This window comes from Pelobates fuscus, chromosome 12 (assembly GCF_036172605.1).
Source record: "Pelobates fuscus isolate aPelFus1 chromosome 12, aPelFus1.pri, whole genome shotgun sequence".
In the NCBI taxonomy this organism is placed as follows: domain Eukaryota; kingdom Metazoa; phylum Chordata; class Amphibia; order Anura; family Pelobatidae; genus Pelobates; species Pelobates fuscus.
Window position 1 is genome coordinate 95,572,310 of NC_086328.1, and position 12,102 is coordinate 95,584,411.

Sequence of the window (12,102 nt, forward strand, 5' to 3'; positions counted from 1 at the left end):
GTTGTTCTGGTGACTATAGTGTCCCTTTAAGACCATAAGGGCACCTTCTCTGCTATCTGAACTCTTCTTGATTTCCTTGCCATTCAGTTTCTTTGTATTTCACAGAATACTGTTTGATCTACATGTTATCCGTAGCAGCTCTTCCAGGTATAGGAAAAGGAAAAAGTATTGAAGTGCTAAATGTTCTTATCATCTGTTCTTTCCAGTAGAAACTGGCAATTAAGTGGCAAAAGGGAGACATGACAAGTCATTGTTCGAAAGGATGAGCCCTGGGACAGTAGGTGAAGCTTGATAAATACAATTTGGATGGTTGATCACTGATGACTCACTTCTGGGTAACACACATAGCAAAAGACAGAAGCCAAAATAAAGATTACCCTGCTAAATCTGGTACTGTTGTGGAGGAAAATGTAATAGATACCATATATTACCAACTCATCCATTAATTTAAAAAGTTGTGATCGTGAGTGTATTACATGTCTAAAAGGTATTTATATGGTTCCTGAATTTTAAGTCATCCTACAAATCCAAAATTATTAAAATACCCCCTTACTCAAGTGCCTTGGTGTGACCACTTACCTAAAGTCTCAACACATGATTTACATTTATGGCAGCACATGGTTATAATTAACAGAGCTGTAATGAATTAAAATCTACATTTCATAATTTAGGCAAAAATAGCTCCATTGGAAAAATTCCCCACATCAGCAATGGCCACAACTATTTTAGCAATATAGTTTTCAATTCACTACAAATTCTGTGTGTAGTGTAAAAATATACAGCTTTCCTGACACTTAGATGGCAGTATTGCGTGATTTAAAATATAATATTTAAAGGACGCAAAAGAGAATCCATATTTAATTAATGGTAAATGTAATTAAAGATAATATTTTATACTCTAATGCCAGTAAAAGTTATTTAAAGCAAAAAAAATCTCAGGCACTCACTGTGATAACTGTAAGTAGATTTAATGGACACAGCAATGTTTCAACCTGTTCCCAGGTCTATATCAACTTGATAATGACTTGGGAACAATTACTAAATCTGTGTAAAGTTATCACAGTGAGTGCCTGAGATTTTTTTGCTTTTGATATCCGTTTTTAATGGGGTATGCTGACCCATGCTTAGTCAGCACCCTGTGGTTTATTTGATTGAGTGCAACCCCCTAAATGGAAATGATTGAAAGCTTATAGATCTCTTTACCTGTCAATCTTGTAATCGTTGCAATCGCAGTAAAAGTAGCTGGTTTACATTTAAGGGGGTTTCTCTAGTGCCAGGAAAATAAACCAGTTTTCCTGGCACTAATGGCACTAACCCCTTCAGACATTTACCTGAATACAGCGCAGATGTCCCTCGGCGCTGGGTCGGTCTCCACCCACGCTCCTCCCCCGCTGACGGGGGAGACCTAATGCGCATGTGTGGCAATGGCCGCGCACGCATTCAACCTCCCCATAGGAAAGCATTATTCAATGCATTCCTATAGGGATTCTGGCAACGCTGGAGGTCCTCATGCATAGTGTGAAGACGACCAAAAGTCGTCTGAGAAGCCGGAAGTCCCTCTAGTGGCTGTCTGGTAGAGGATGACTTAACACTGCAAGGTAATATTTTTAGTTTATAAAAACTGCAATAATTACACTTGCAGGGTTAAGAATGATGGGAGTTGGCACCCGGACCACTTCAATAAGCTGAAGTGGTCTGGGTGCCCACAGTGTTCTTTTAACCATAGACAATAGTTCTCAGATGCCCTCAGTTGTTAACCTGACAGCAACGGTTTGTCTTGTTCAATTTTGGGCTTACCATCACATGGGTTGACGGCAACGGCGGCAGTACTTCCAGCTGCACAGCCAGCAAGGAAAGACACAAAGAACGGAGACTTCTCATCTGGCGTCTTCTGCCCCAGCTTGTTCAAGTTGGCAAAAAGAGGGAAATATATAATGGAGAATGGAACATCCCTGTTAGACGAGAGACACAGAGAACAATGAGGTACAGAAAAAAAGAAACAGTTTAGAAAGACACACGAGTAAAGTAAGCAAATGAATAAAGTAAGTAAATGTGTTCTACACATCTGTTAGGAGCAAAACACAATCTATTATGGGTATTTTTTGTGTTCTCTGAACTTTGTCTATACATCAAGCTAGCCAAATTGCTGGTAAATGTTGAGAAAGTTATGTCTAGTTTTTAAGACATGAAGTATGATTTTGTTTGAAGATATACAAAAAGGATTGCGCTGGAGGTACACACTCCAAAAAAAAGAGAGGAAAAAAAAAGACACATGTAACATGTAAAGTTAAATGGAAATATTATCATCAATCACTCTCTGGATTTGTCATAATTAACCCTTAAGGACCAAACTTCCGGAATAAAAGGGAATCATGACATGTCCACGTGTCCTTAAGGGGTTAAAGTTCTGCCTCTACTCCCTTACCTTAGCAGCGTGGCCCCCAGGCCCTTGTACAACCCAGCTATCCCTTTGCTCCGCAGCAGCTCCCGGGAAATTTGCATAGCTGTGACTCTTGCTGGGATGGACTCCGCCACACCGTTTGCACTTGCCTGGGCTGCCATCAGCTTCCTCTGAGCGGCTGTCAAAACAGAGCGTTATACTCTGATACACCATCATTATAAAATACAGTATTATTAAGCTAATACAAAACAAGCACCCAGGTACTGGTACTGAAAGAAATCAAATTCAGCTACAGATGGAAGTTTACTTAATAATGGAGACTGGACAAAATATATACAATGTGCAGCTCTAATAGAGACCGGGGATGAGAAGATCGTAATAAGTACTCAGAAGTCACATGTGAAGTAGTCATGTGCATGAGAATGTCACGGGCATAATGGAGTGGAGACTGAAAGTACAATATGTGAATGCATCTATCATGTTATTTTTTAAGAGGTGGAAAAAAATACCATATTTTTTTTAGTTTTCTATTTTAATATTTTTGCTGTGCATTAGAATATTACAGACATGCTTGAGGTACCCCAACGGCATTCCTCAGGCTTTCATATCATGTTTTACATTGGGGGTATTTAGGAGCATATGCACATTTTTATATTATAGGTACAACATTAGTAGTAATTCAAGAAACATTTTGTGATGTATATTGCAGTAGATTAGGTTCTCGTTTAGGTAGGTTACAGGCTGTTCTACTCGTTTGTGACACTAGTATGCTTTGTGGTTATTTATAATTTTGTATGCTAAACAAATTAATTTTAAAATTATTTATAACAAGATTACTCATGTGTGGTTCATGCGAGTGTGTTATAACTTGTAGCAGAAGCATCTGTGCTTTATGTTACCTTAGCTAGGAGGTTGTTGAAGTGTGGTGCTTTGGTTTCAGTGAATTAGTATGATTATCTGGTGCTAGCATGTTATGCGGTGTAGGTGGTGATACGTTATATAGAGTACAAGTGAGTTGGAGAGAGACCAGGTATTTTTTAAGCTTTACAGTCTCACTGTGTGTAAGTCCAATACCAGGTTGCAGCTGCATCTCCCCTTTAAGCCGATCATCCGATCCCTTTGCGCTGCTGGGTGTAGGAGCAGTTGGAGAGGCTCAGCTGGTCAGCTATGCAGCCCTTCGTAGGCATGGTGCTTCTTCGGCCCTGGATCAGCGTGAGGACTGGTACCTTCAGGCCACGAGCCTGGGGTCCTCTTGGGTCCAGGGTCTTTCCCGGCGAGCGGGTGCGTTGGGCTTTGCGCGTGTCTGGTGTGTGCCGTCGTGTGGATTCTGCAGCCCTCCGTTTGTGTGGCCGGTACCTGCGGGTCGGTCCACCCGTTGTCCTCTGTCCAGGCAGGCGTTTCATTGGGGTTACGGTGGATTGGCGTTTTTTTGCGCCCATCAGAGGTTTCCCAGTCCTCCCGGGGCTGCAGGCTTGCCTTGTAGGTGGGTCAGGGAGTGGTATGACTGCAGCTGGTCGTATATGGGCCAGTAGTTGAGCCCAAAACTTCTCAAAAATTATACCCAGGGAGTCTTTTGCTTTAGGATTGGGGTAGTGTGCTACACTGCTGCATGCCACGAGTGTAGTTATCGCTTTTAGCCGCCATCTTCAAGGCCTTCCCCTCCGGTCCGCCTGTTTGAACCGTCGGCTGTGATAGCAGGTCAGTGACCGGGCTGGTTCTGTGTGGCGGGGACCGGGATGTCCCCCGCCGGTCCAAGGGGTGGGGGGGGATGATTCATGCGTGCTTGTCGCTCGGAGTGGTGAGCGGGAAGCGGCCGCCTTTCCAACCCCCCTTCTCTCGCCAGCCTCGCTCCGCTGTTTCGGATCCCGGGCATCCGTTTGTGGGTTTTCCAGGTTTGTGCGCCCCGATTTCCAGCGTTTAGTCGTCCGTTCGGCGGGAGCTCAAGCTTAGCACGTCTTGCTCGCTTGCTAGTCAGGCTCCGCCCCCATAAAATACCATATTTTGACAAGTGGTGGAAATAGGTAAAAGTGGAGGAGTCACCAATAGCGCGTTCCTACTCGTTTCACTGGTTTCTACACTGACTGTCCCACTTTGAGCTCTTTGCACTATTTTCAGATATATCTCCCACTTGAAATATTGAGGCAATTTCAATAAGTTAAAGGCTACAAATCTGTATTGTTTAGGCTCATTGAAAAAGTAAATTTCAATCAAGAGTATAAACATTTGGAGGGAAGGTTAGAGAAGGACAGAGCAAGACACAAAATATAAATTCCAAAAAGGAATGGGTTGCAATCGTGAGAAAGGAGAGGATTGATCATTTATACACAAAGTGGAGATCAAGGGCTGGGGGGTAATTTGATAGGCAATGTTCACCCATACACAACACTGCCCTGACTACCTATTCTACCATCTACAGGGCAAGTAGCTCATGTCTGGCGGCATGAACAAAGCTACCTAACACTGGAAGATACAATACGTGTATGACCATATGGTAGTTTGTATAGACAGTGCATTGAATTGGTGCAAGCTTAGCGTTAACAGTTTTCACAAGAATAGTGATCCTCATTGTACCAGGTTTGCTAGAATGGACAAGGATCCAGACAAGTGACAGTCAGAACAATGAAATACTTAGTATCCACTCCTAGCCTATATATTAATATACTCTTGTGTGATGATATCTCATTAATGTAGGAAAAGGCTAAATGACAGTCAAGGCATTTGGGTTTCACCTGTAAAGAAAGACATGTGTTCTGTCATTAGACTCTGGTAGAATGCCACCTTAGCAAAATGGATCAACTGCCTGCCAGTGTTACCTGGGCTTAGAGAACATGGGCATCCGGGAGATGTGAAGTTTTAGTTAATTTTCTAATAATTCTAGCCAACTGGCATACAAACTGTCAGAGAAACTAGTGATGGGTGACTTTCTAATAATCAAACGATTTCTCTGCATTTTAAATAGAATGTGGTGGGGCTGCTGGATATGGTAATTTCGGAATAGTAGCCAATGTAGGAAATAATAAGCTCCTCGTGCTAAATTATTCTAGTCACTAGATCATGCATGACAAGTCACTGGCCTTTGTCTAAAAGGCATATATTACCCAGTCTCCCGGCATCTTGCAGTTGGATTTTCAGCATTTCCATGGGCGTAGTAACAATGACCTGGCAGGTCCCAGCGCCACATCCAGCCAACATTTCTTTAATCAGTGTTAACTTCTTCCTACCAAGAAGACAGACACTATTATCATATGATCATCCAGGGAAACAAAAAGCAGTCCAAATCTTTTAAATCTGCTGTGTTCACATAGTAAAATATGACAGAAATCCCACTTAACAAAAGAGTTCTAAACACAAACAACATAACAATAATAATTTGCATACCTAGATACACAACAGGGGTGGACAGAATATTGGAAATACATGGGAAAATACAATTCATGTTTAACGTAAACTATAATTACAATTGCCTCTGCAGAGGTTAATCCTAGGAGGCAGACTGAGACTGCCTATAAACAGCATGTGCCCATTATAATCGCGAAGTCATTAACACATTAATATTATCCACGTTTTCAAACAGTGGGACAAAATCAATGTTCCAAAGCAGCCAAAGTTTGGCTTACAGAATATTTTTTTGTGGCAACTTCACTGACCCAAGATGCCTGGGGTATGATCTTGTGTGCTTGGGCACCTGATCGAGAAATTCTGTACATGCCCACTCAGCATTTTCTCCTTAAAAGCTGTACACGTACGTAGGCCGTAAGCACAGCACTGCAAGACTTCATTAATTTACATAGTTTGCCTTGTGTTGCCGGCAAAAGATGCTAACTTAAATAAGAACAAATCTATAAAAAGAAAATGTCTTTTGTTTTTTTTTTACATTTGGCACATCCAATAGCTACATTTTATTTAGCCATTTGGTTGTGCTAAAATTGGGGACATGACGGTTCCTCTTTAAGTTGCTCACAAAGTAGAAATACCGTTGTCATATTTACATCAGCCCCGCCAATAAGAATTTGAACACACAGCGCAAGACGTATGACACTGGCATAAGTATCAAATCAGAGCTCCACTGAATTATGTTGAAATTGAGAAGGCACACGATATACCTTTTTAGCTCTCTCAACAAACAGCAGTTAGGTTAACAATACACTACAGATATCATCAACGCGTTCGGACCTCTGATGACTTTATCAAGATCTTAATAATGTTGTACTGACATGAAACACATTTATATTGCTGATCTACTGAAGCGTGATTCCTCTCAGAGACCATGAAAAGCAAGCAATCTGAGAATGAGATAACGCCGTCCGACAGCTGATTTACTTTAACGCCACCTGCAAGTAGACAGCAACCAGACGTGGTTTAAAGATATAACTCACGAAAAGGTGGCTACGTATTTATATAGTCCAGGTATTCTAAAGGTTGTATTAGATCAGTGATGGTTTCGTTCGGCATTCCATGAACTATATTTCACATGATGTATTTATGACCTCAGAAAAAGCAGAGCGATTGCTGAGAATAGACCATCCCTGCACTGGAATATGTTTAGTGTCTTTTTTTTTTTTAAATGATAATTTTTTTTATACATTTAAATGATGGGGAGGGCAAATGCTAAAGTAGTAAAAATACATATTTAACTATAAAAATAAAAGAATTGTTTTAAACGTTAGTGTGTTCCTTTAGCTGCCAAGAATTGGACCCGTTTTGAGGGTCAGCTTTTATTTACGATAAACCCCCCTCGGCCCCAGCCCACATTCCTGTTACGGTATATACTTTTGTGGGAGGAATAGGTTAGAGTCTAGCAAGACCTTCCTTCATTTTGCTGTTATGGTCCTGTGGTAGTAAACGAAATGGGAAAAAAGACAAATATCCATGGACCCTCTAGGAATTCAAGCACTTCATAAAAAATAAAGAAATAAATCAGCATTAAAATATTTTTCCAGCATTTATGTACAGCCATTGTGTAGGCAAAAACACCAGAAAGGAAAAAAAAAAATACAAACACACACCAGCAGCATGCTTCATTCAGTCCAACGCGTTTTGTGCTTTGCACCTATTCATGGTAAATGTAATGGCTAAATATATCCTATGCCTCGTCTGCATTCACTTCTTTTGTGTGGCTGGTAATGAAATTTTTTTTATTTTCTCCTGTTAATTCACACTTATTAACTAGGAATGGTAGATCACACTTATTTACTGGGAATGGTGCTGAGAGGATACAGAGCCACCTATAGTTATATCACTGTATAAATTATCACTGCTTTTCACTCAAATGAAACTACACAAATTAACATATATATTGTTCTTTCATATTGTGATATTTTTTTTCTTTCAGATTGTAGATTGCAACCGTCCTCTGTATAGTTTGTTTGCCTTTTATTTTCCTTTTAAATATTGCTTTTTTTCTTCATTTGATGTGTACCCGAACACATTATACAGAGCACATGATCAAATGCTTTCCAGGCCCATTCTGTCCATCTGACACTCCCTGCATGCAGCACGTCTGTGCACCACGTTAATAATAGAAACCTGCTGTTCACATTCTCTCACAGCAAATTCATCATTCGACGCACGGGGGAGATTGTTAGATCACAGTGTATGCCAGATGAATTAAATAAAATACAAGCAGAAAACAGGAACATCAAAAGGAGAGGGAGTAGGAGGCATCCATGCTTGTATGAATATGTTACACGAGGAAAGGAGCCATTATAGGCAGTAAAATACAGCCGAACGCAAATACTTGTCTGTCTGTCTGTTTCTATAAGTAATATTGTGCAAAATTTTATTGTCACTTCTAAGATGTTTATTATATTTATGTATTCCCTATAAATAACACATATGTTTTTGTGAGGTCTGAAAAATAAATTAATCCCCACTGCGCTATCCCTGAACAAATGGCGGCTTCCCGTCCGCCATTGCTGTACCAGTCAGTCAATCAGCAAAAAGGGAGCATAAACAGACGAGGAGTAACAGAAGCAATGCCGTCTCCAATACACTGTGTGCCCTAGCTGTGCCTCGACTGAACTGGATTATGACATCATTTGCATGCACAGCAGTATTTTTGGAGAACACTGCAGTCTGGGATGGGATAATAAAGTGTGGAAATTATGTAAAAATTAAAAAATAAATTGAATCAAAAAAATTCGCTAAACACAACTAACTAAACTAACCCTCGCATTGCACCTGACATGTGTGGGTGCTGGGGTACCCCTTTTAGGCAGTATGGCCTATGTATATGTTACATGTGCAAAGAAAGAATTAATGACAATATATCTGAACAAAAGACCCTCTATTTTTAATGCATTGCAACTACATACATTTTAGAAGTCTATGCAAAGGTGGGTCTCTCCACAACTTCAGGCACTCGAGTAAGGAATGTCTCATTCTAAAGACTGGGGTCTTTTTTTGTCCTATAAACCCCTGTACAGCGTGCGTGAATGTCACAGGTAGTTTATCCCACAGCAGCAATTGCATTAATCTGATGACTGGAACTGCTCCATAGACTGTAGACAATCCCGCAGTGCAACTGCTTAGTGAACTGGGTTGTGTGCACCAATCGAAGCATGCATGGTCCATGGCTCAGCTCTCTATAGGGAGGAAATAGAGAGATCAGCCGAAGCTGTGTGCGTGGCGTGCGCATGCTGCACACAAAAGTTGGGCAAAATTGGCATGAGGCTGCCTGGATCTAAGCACCCGTTTTAATGTATCACTACATGTTGCATTGTATACAAAATCCTCTGAGAAAGCCGCTACAGTTTGACAAAAAACGTGTAGGGAAATGGACACTGACATTTCGGTCAATCAGACATTACGGTCAATCAGACAACAGGCCCTCTTACTTCCAGGTTTGGTTAGCTCAGTGGAACAAAACTCAAAAGGTAGGCAATTGCTCAAAGCACCTGCCTTGCAAAGATGTCTCATTGAGCTGCATTGGGAAGTCTGTGATTGGACAGCCACACAAACTCTGGGCAAGGTTAGAAGGGGAGGGCTTGCAAAGGAAGCAGACAAGAGAGCTGCGGGTTTTGCAATCTGTTTTTATATATACCAAAATGAAAAAATGCATAATTAAATACTAAACAGTGATTTATTTTGTACTTGGGCAGTGGGTGGTCCCTTTATTATTTGAAACACTTTGTTCAATGCGTTCAGCACTATTACAGTATATGGCCCTGTCTGGGGGATACAATATTTATGAAAACAGAGGATTGTTACACTGAATATTTGCAAGACTCTTTTATTCTTAATTTTGCAAGTCTAATATAAAATTCTTATCTGGTTGCTGTTCATTATGCTATACCATTATGTTTTATTTTTGATTTAGGAGGTGCTGTATTTTTTCTGTCTTCGATCTGCATGATAATAGGACTACGGGAAAAGTCCTTAAAGAGGTCATCCAATGCATTTGAATATTTATTCTTTTTGTATATTGTTTCACTCGGTGTGGGTGCAGTTGTGTTAAGCTTAGTGTGCTCACAGTTTGTATCTTATTGAGGATTTTAAATGCCTGATTGAGATGGTGAGTGGCCTTTAACCCCTTAAGGACACATGACATGTGTGACATGTGACGATTCCCTTTTATTCCAGAAGTTTGGTCCTTAAGGGGTTAAAAAATTGGGCAGACAGGTTCACGATAATTCAGTCATATTGTGAAAATAACATCACGAACAAGGATCTGCTCTCTATTTTTTTTTCCATCTGTTGAAAATGTTAATGATATTTTATAAATATTCTATTAATATGTATAGGCTCTCTTTGTGCAACTTCCTAATCAGGATAGAATGTAAGCTCATTGAGCAGGGCCCTCCACCCCCTCTGTTCCTGTACGTCCAGTTGTCTGGTTACAATTACATGTCTGTTAGTCCACCCATTGTACAGCGCTACGGAATCTGATGGCGCTATAGAAATAATAATATAAACCATGTCCCCTGTTTCACACAGCGTTAAACATTTGTGTTGTAACAGTTGTGTTGCTCATCATAAACAGTAGATGGCAAACTCATTTTATTCAGCAGAATTCCTGCAAGCTGCCAATGGATTTTACATTGTACATGCTTTTCAGTTTAGTTTCTCATCCCCAGCTGTTTCAACTAAAATAACAGAGAAACTGCAATAAGGGGGAGGAAAGCACTTTTTTGTTAAGATAAAATTAACTTTAGATGTAAAAAAAAAAGCAACATGTGATGATGTAACTGAAAGGTTTTTGTTTAACAGCTGAGAAGATACCGTGCAAACTGTCCGACTGCAACTCTGATCACTCAACGATCATTAGTTTGGATGATGGGACTTCTAGTCCTGCAGTGACTGGAGGCATGTGATTTGTCAGTATAATGAATGAGACTGGCAGTACAATTGGTGGAAATTTTTGCTACAAAAAGAGGGGGTTGGATGGCCCCAATTTGCCAGGTTACAAATTAGGAGGCGAGTATTTCTGTGGCAAAATTGTTCACTCTAGTAAGGAATAGGTTAACTTCTTGTTCCTCTGCCACAAAACAGTTCCAAGTGACCACTTCCTCAGCACAGTGAGAGCTCGATACTATTTCTGGCTTACACGGCAAAACACTAGGAACAATGACAGGCCTCGCTCACATCACAAGATGAAAGTATGCTTTCTCATTTTACGTTAACATTTCATACTTCTGTCTTCCTCCCTCCCTCCCTCCTCCTCATTTTCAGTCTTGCCTTTTTTTTCACTATTTGTTGAGAGTCTTATATCTCATGCACTCCTGCTGTTCCTCTTACTCGTCCATGCTGTGCGCCCACTGTAATTTTAATCCTATCCATCAGGGGTGGGATAATGCTGGATAACCACTGGCTGATCACTGTTTAGTAGATATGCCCCACCATCCTCAGCTTCATGGCAGGTGTGGGCATACTATTAACCCCCATAGGCTTTTTTTTTAAAAATTTGTTTGTTTTTATACTTATTTCACTTTGTTGAGACTGGCTTAAAAGTGCTGTCCAGCCGCTGTATGCTTAAAGGACCACTATAGGCACCCAGACCACTTCAGCTTAATGAAGTGGTCTGGGTGCCAGGTCCAGCTGGGATTAACCCTTTTTTCTGTAAACATAGCAGTTTCATAGAAACTGCTATGTTTACCTATGGGTTGATCCAGCCTCTAGTGGCTGTCTCATTGACAGCCCCTAGAGGGCTTTCGCGCTTCTCACTGTGAATTTCACAGTGAGAAGACGCCAGCGTCCACAGGAAAGCGGCTCTTCCACGCATGCGCATTCAGCCGGTGACGGAAGAAGAGGGAGGAGAGGAGGAGGAGGAGAGTTCCCCGCCCGGCGATGCAGAAAGAGGTAAGTTTAACCCCTTCCTCCCCCTAGAGCCCGGCGGGAGGGGGACCCTGAGGGTGGGGGCACCCTCAGGGCACTACAGTGGTCCTTTAACCCTGAAACCAGAGGATTGTTTAACTATTTACCTGCTGGTGCTAGCAATAGCAATCAATAGTTCAGATTTTTAAAATGAAAATTAAATAGGGACCAAATTAAGGCTCGTTCTGAGTATGCTCAGCAAATCCCAACATTGGTAAAACGTGTGAATAATGTTTGGATTTTGCTGTCAGAATGGTCCCGTGCAGCAGTGGATGGTTTTACCCCCATTTGATACAGGGCTATTAGGACTATAGTGAATAACCCTACTAGTGAGCTTGTCACAACAAGTTCCCTTTAAGTATTTCAAGTAAAGGCCCAGCATGCACATT

At 41.1% G+C, this 12,102-nt stretch overlaps 1 protein-coding gene and 1 long non-coding RNA gene across 2 annotated transcripts in view; one reads left to right on the forward strand and one right to left on the reverse strand.

Annotated features, from left to right (window-relative positions):
- The window catches only part of LOC134578261 (uncharacterized), a 550,797-nt gene that overhangs the window by 446,144 nt on the left and 92,551 nt on the right, over positions 1-12,102 (forward strand). The window lies entirely within an intron of this gene.
- Positions 1-12,102, reverse strand: part of SLC25A22 (solute carrier family 25 member 22) — a 46,312-nt gene that overhangs the window by 6,763 nt on the left and 27,447 nt on the right. Inside the window, exons 6-8 of the mRNA XM_063437992.1 lie at positions 5,500-5,618; positions 2,426-2,579; positions 1,798-1,952 (exon numbers count right to left, since the gene is read on the reverse strand). Coding sequence (XP_063294062.1) covers positions 1,798-1,952; positions 2,426-2,579; positions 5,500-5,618 — 428 coding nt within the window. The remainder of the gene's footprint in view (positions 1-1,797; positions 1,953-2,425; positions 2,580-5,499; positions 5,619-12,102) is intronic.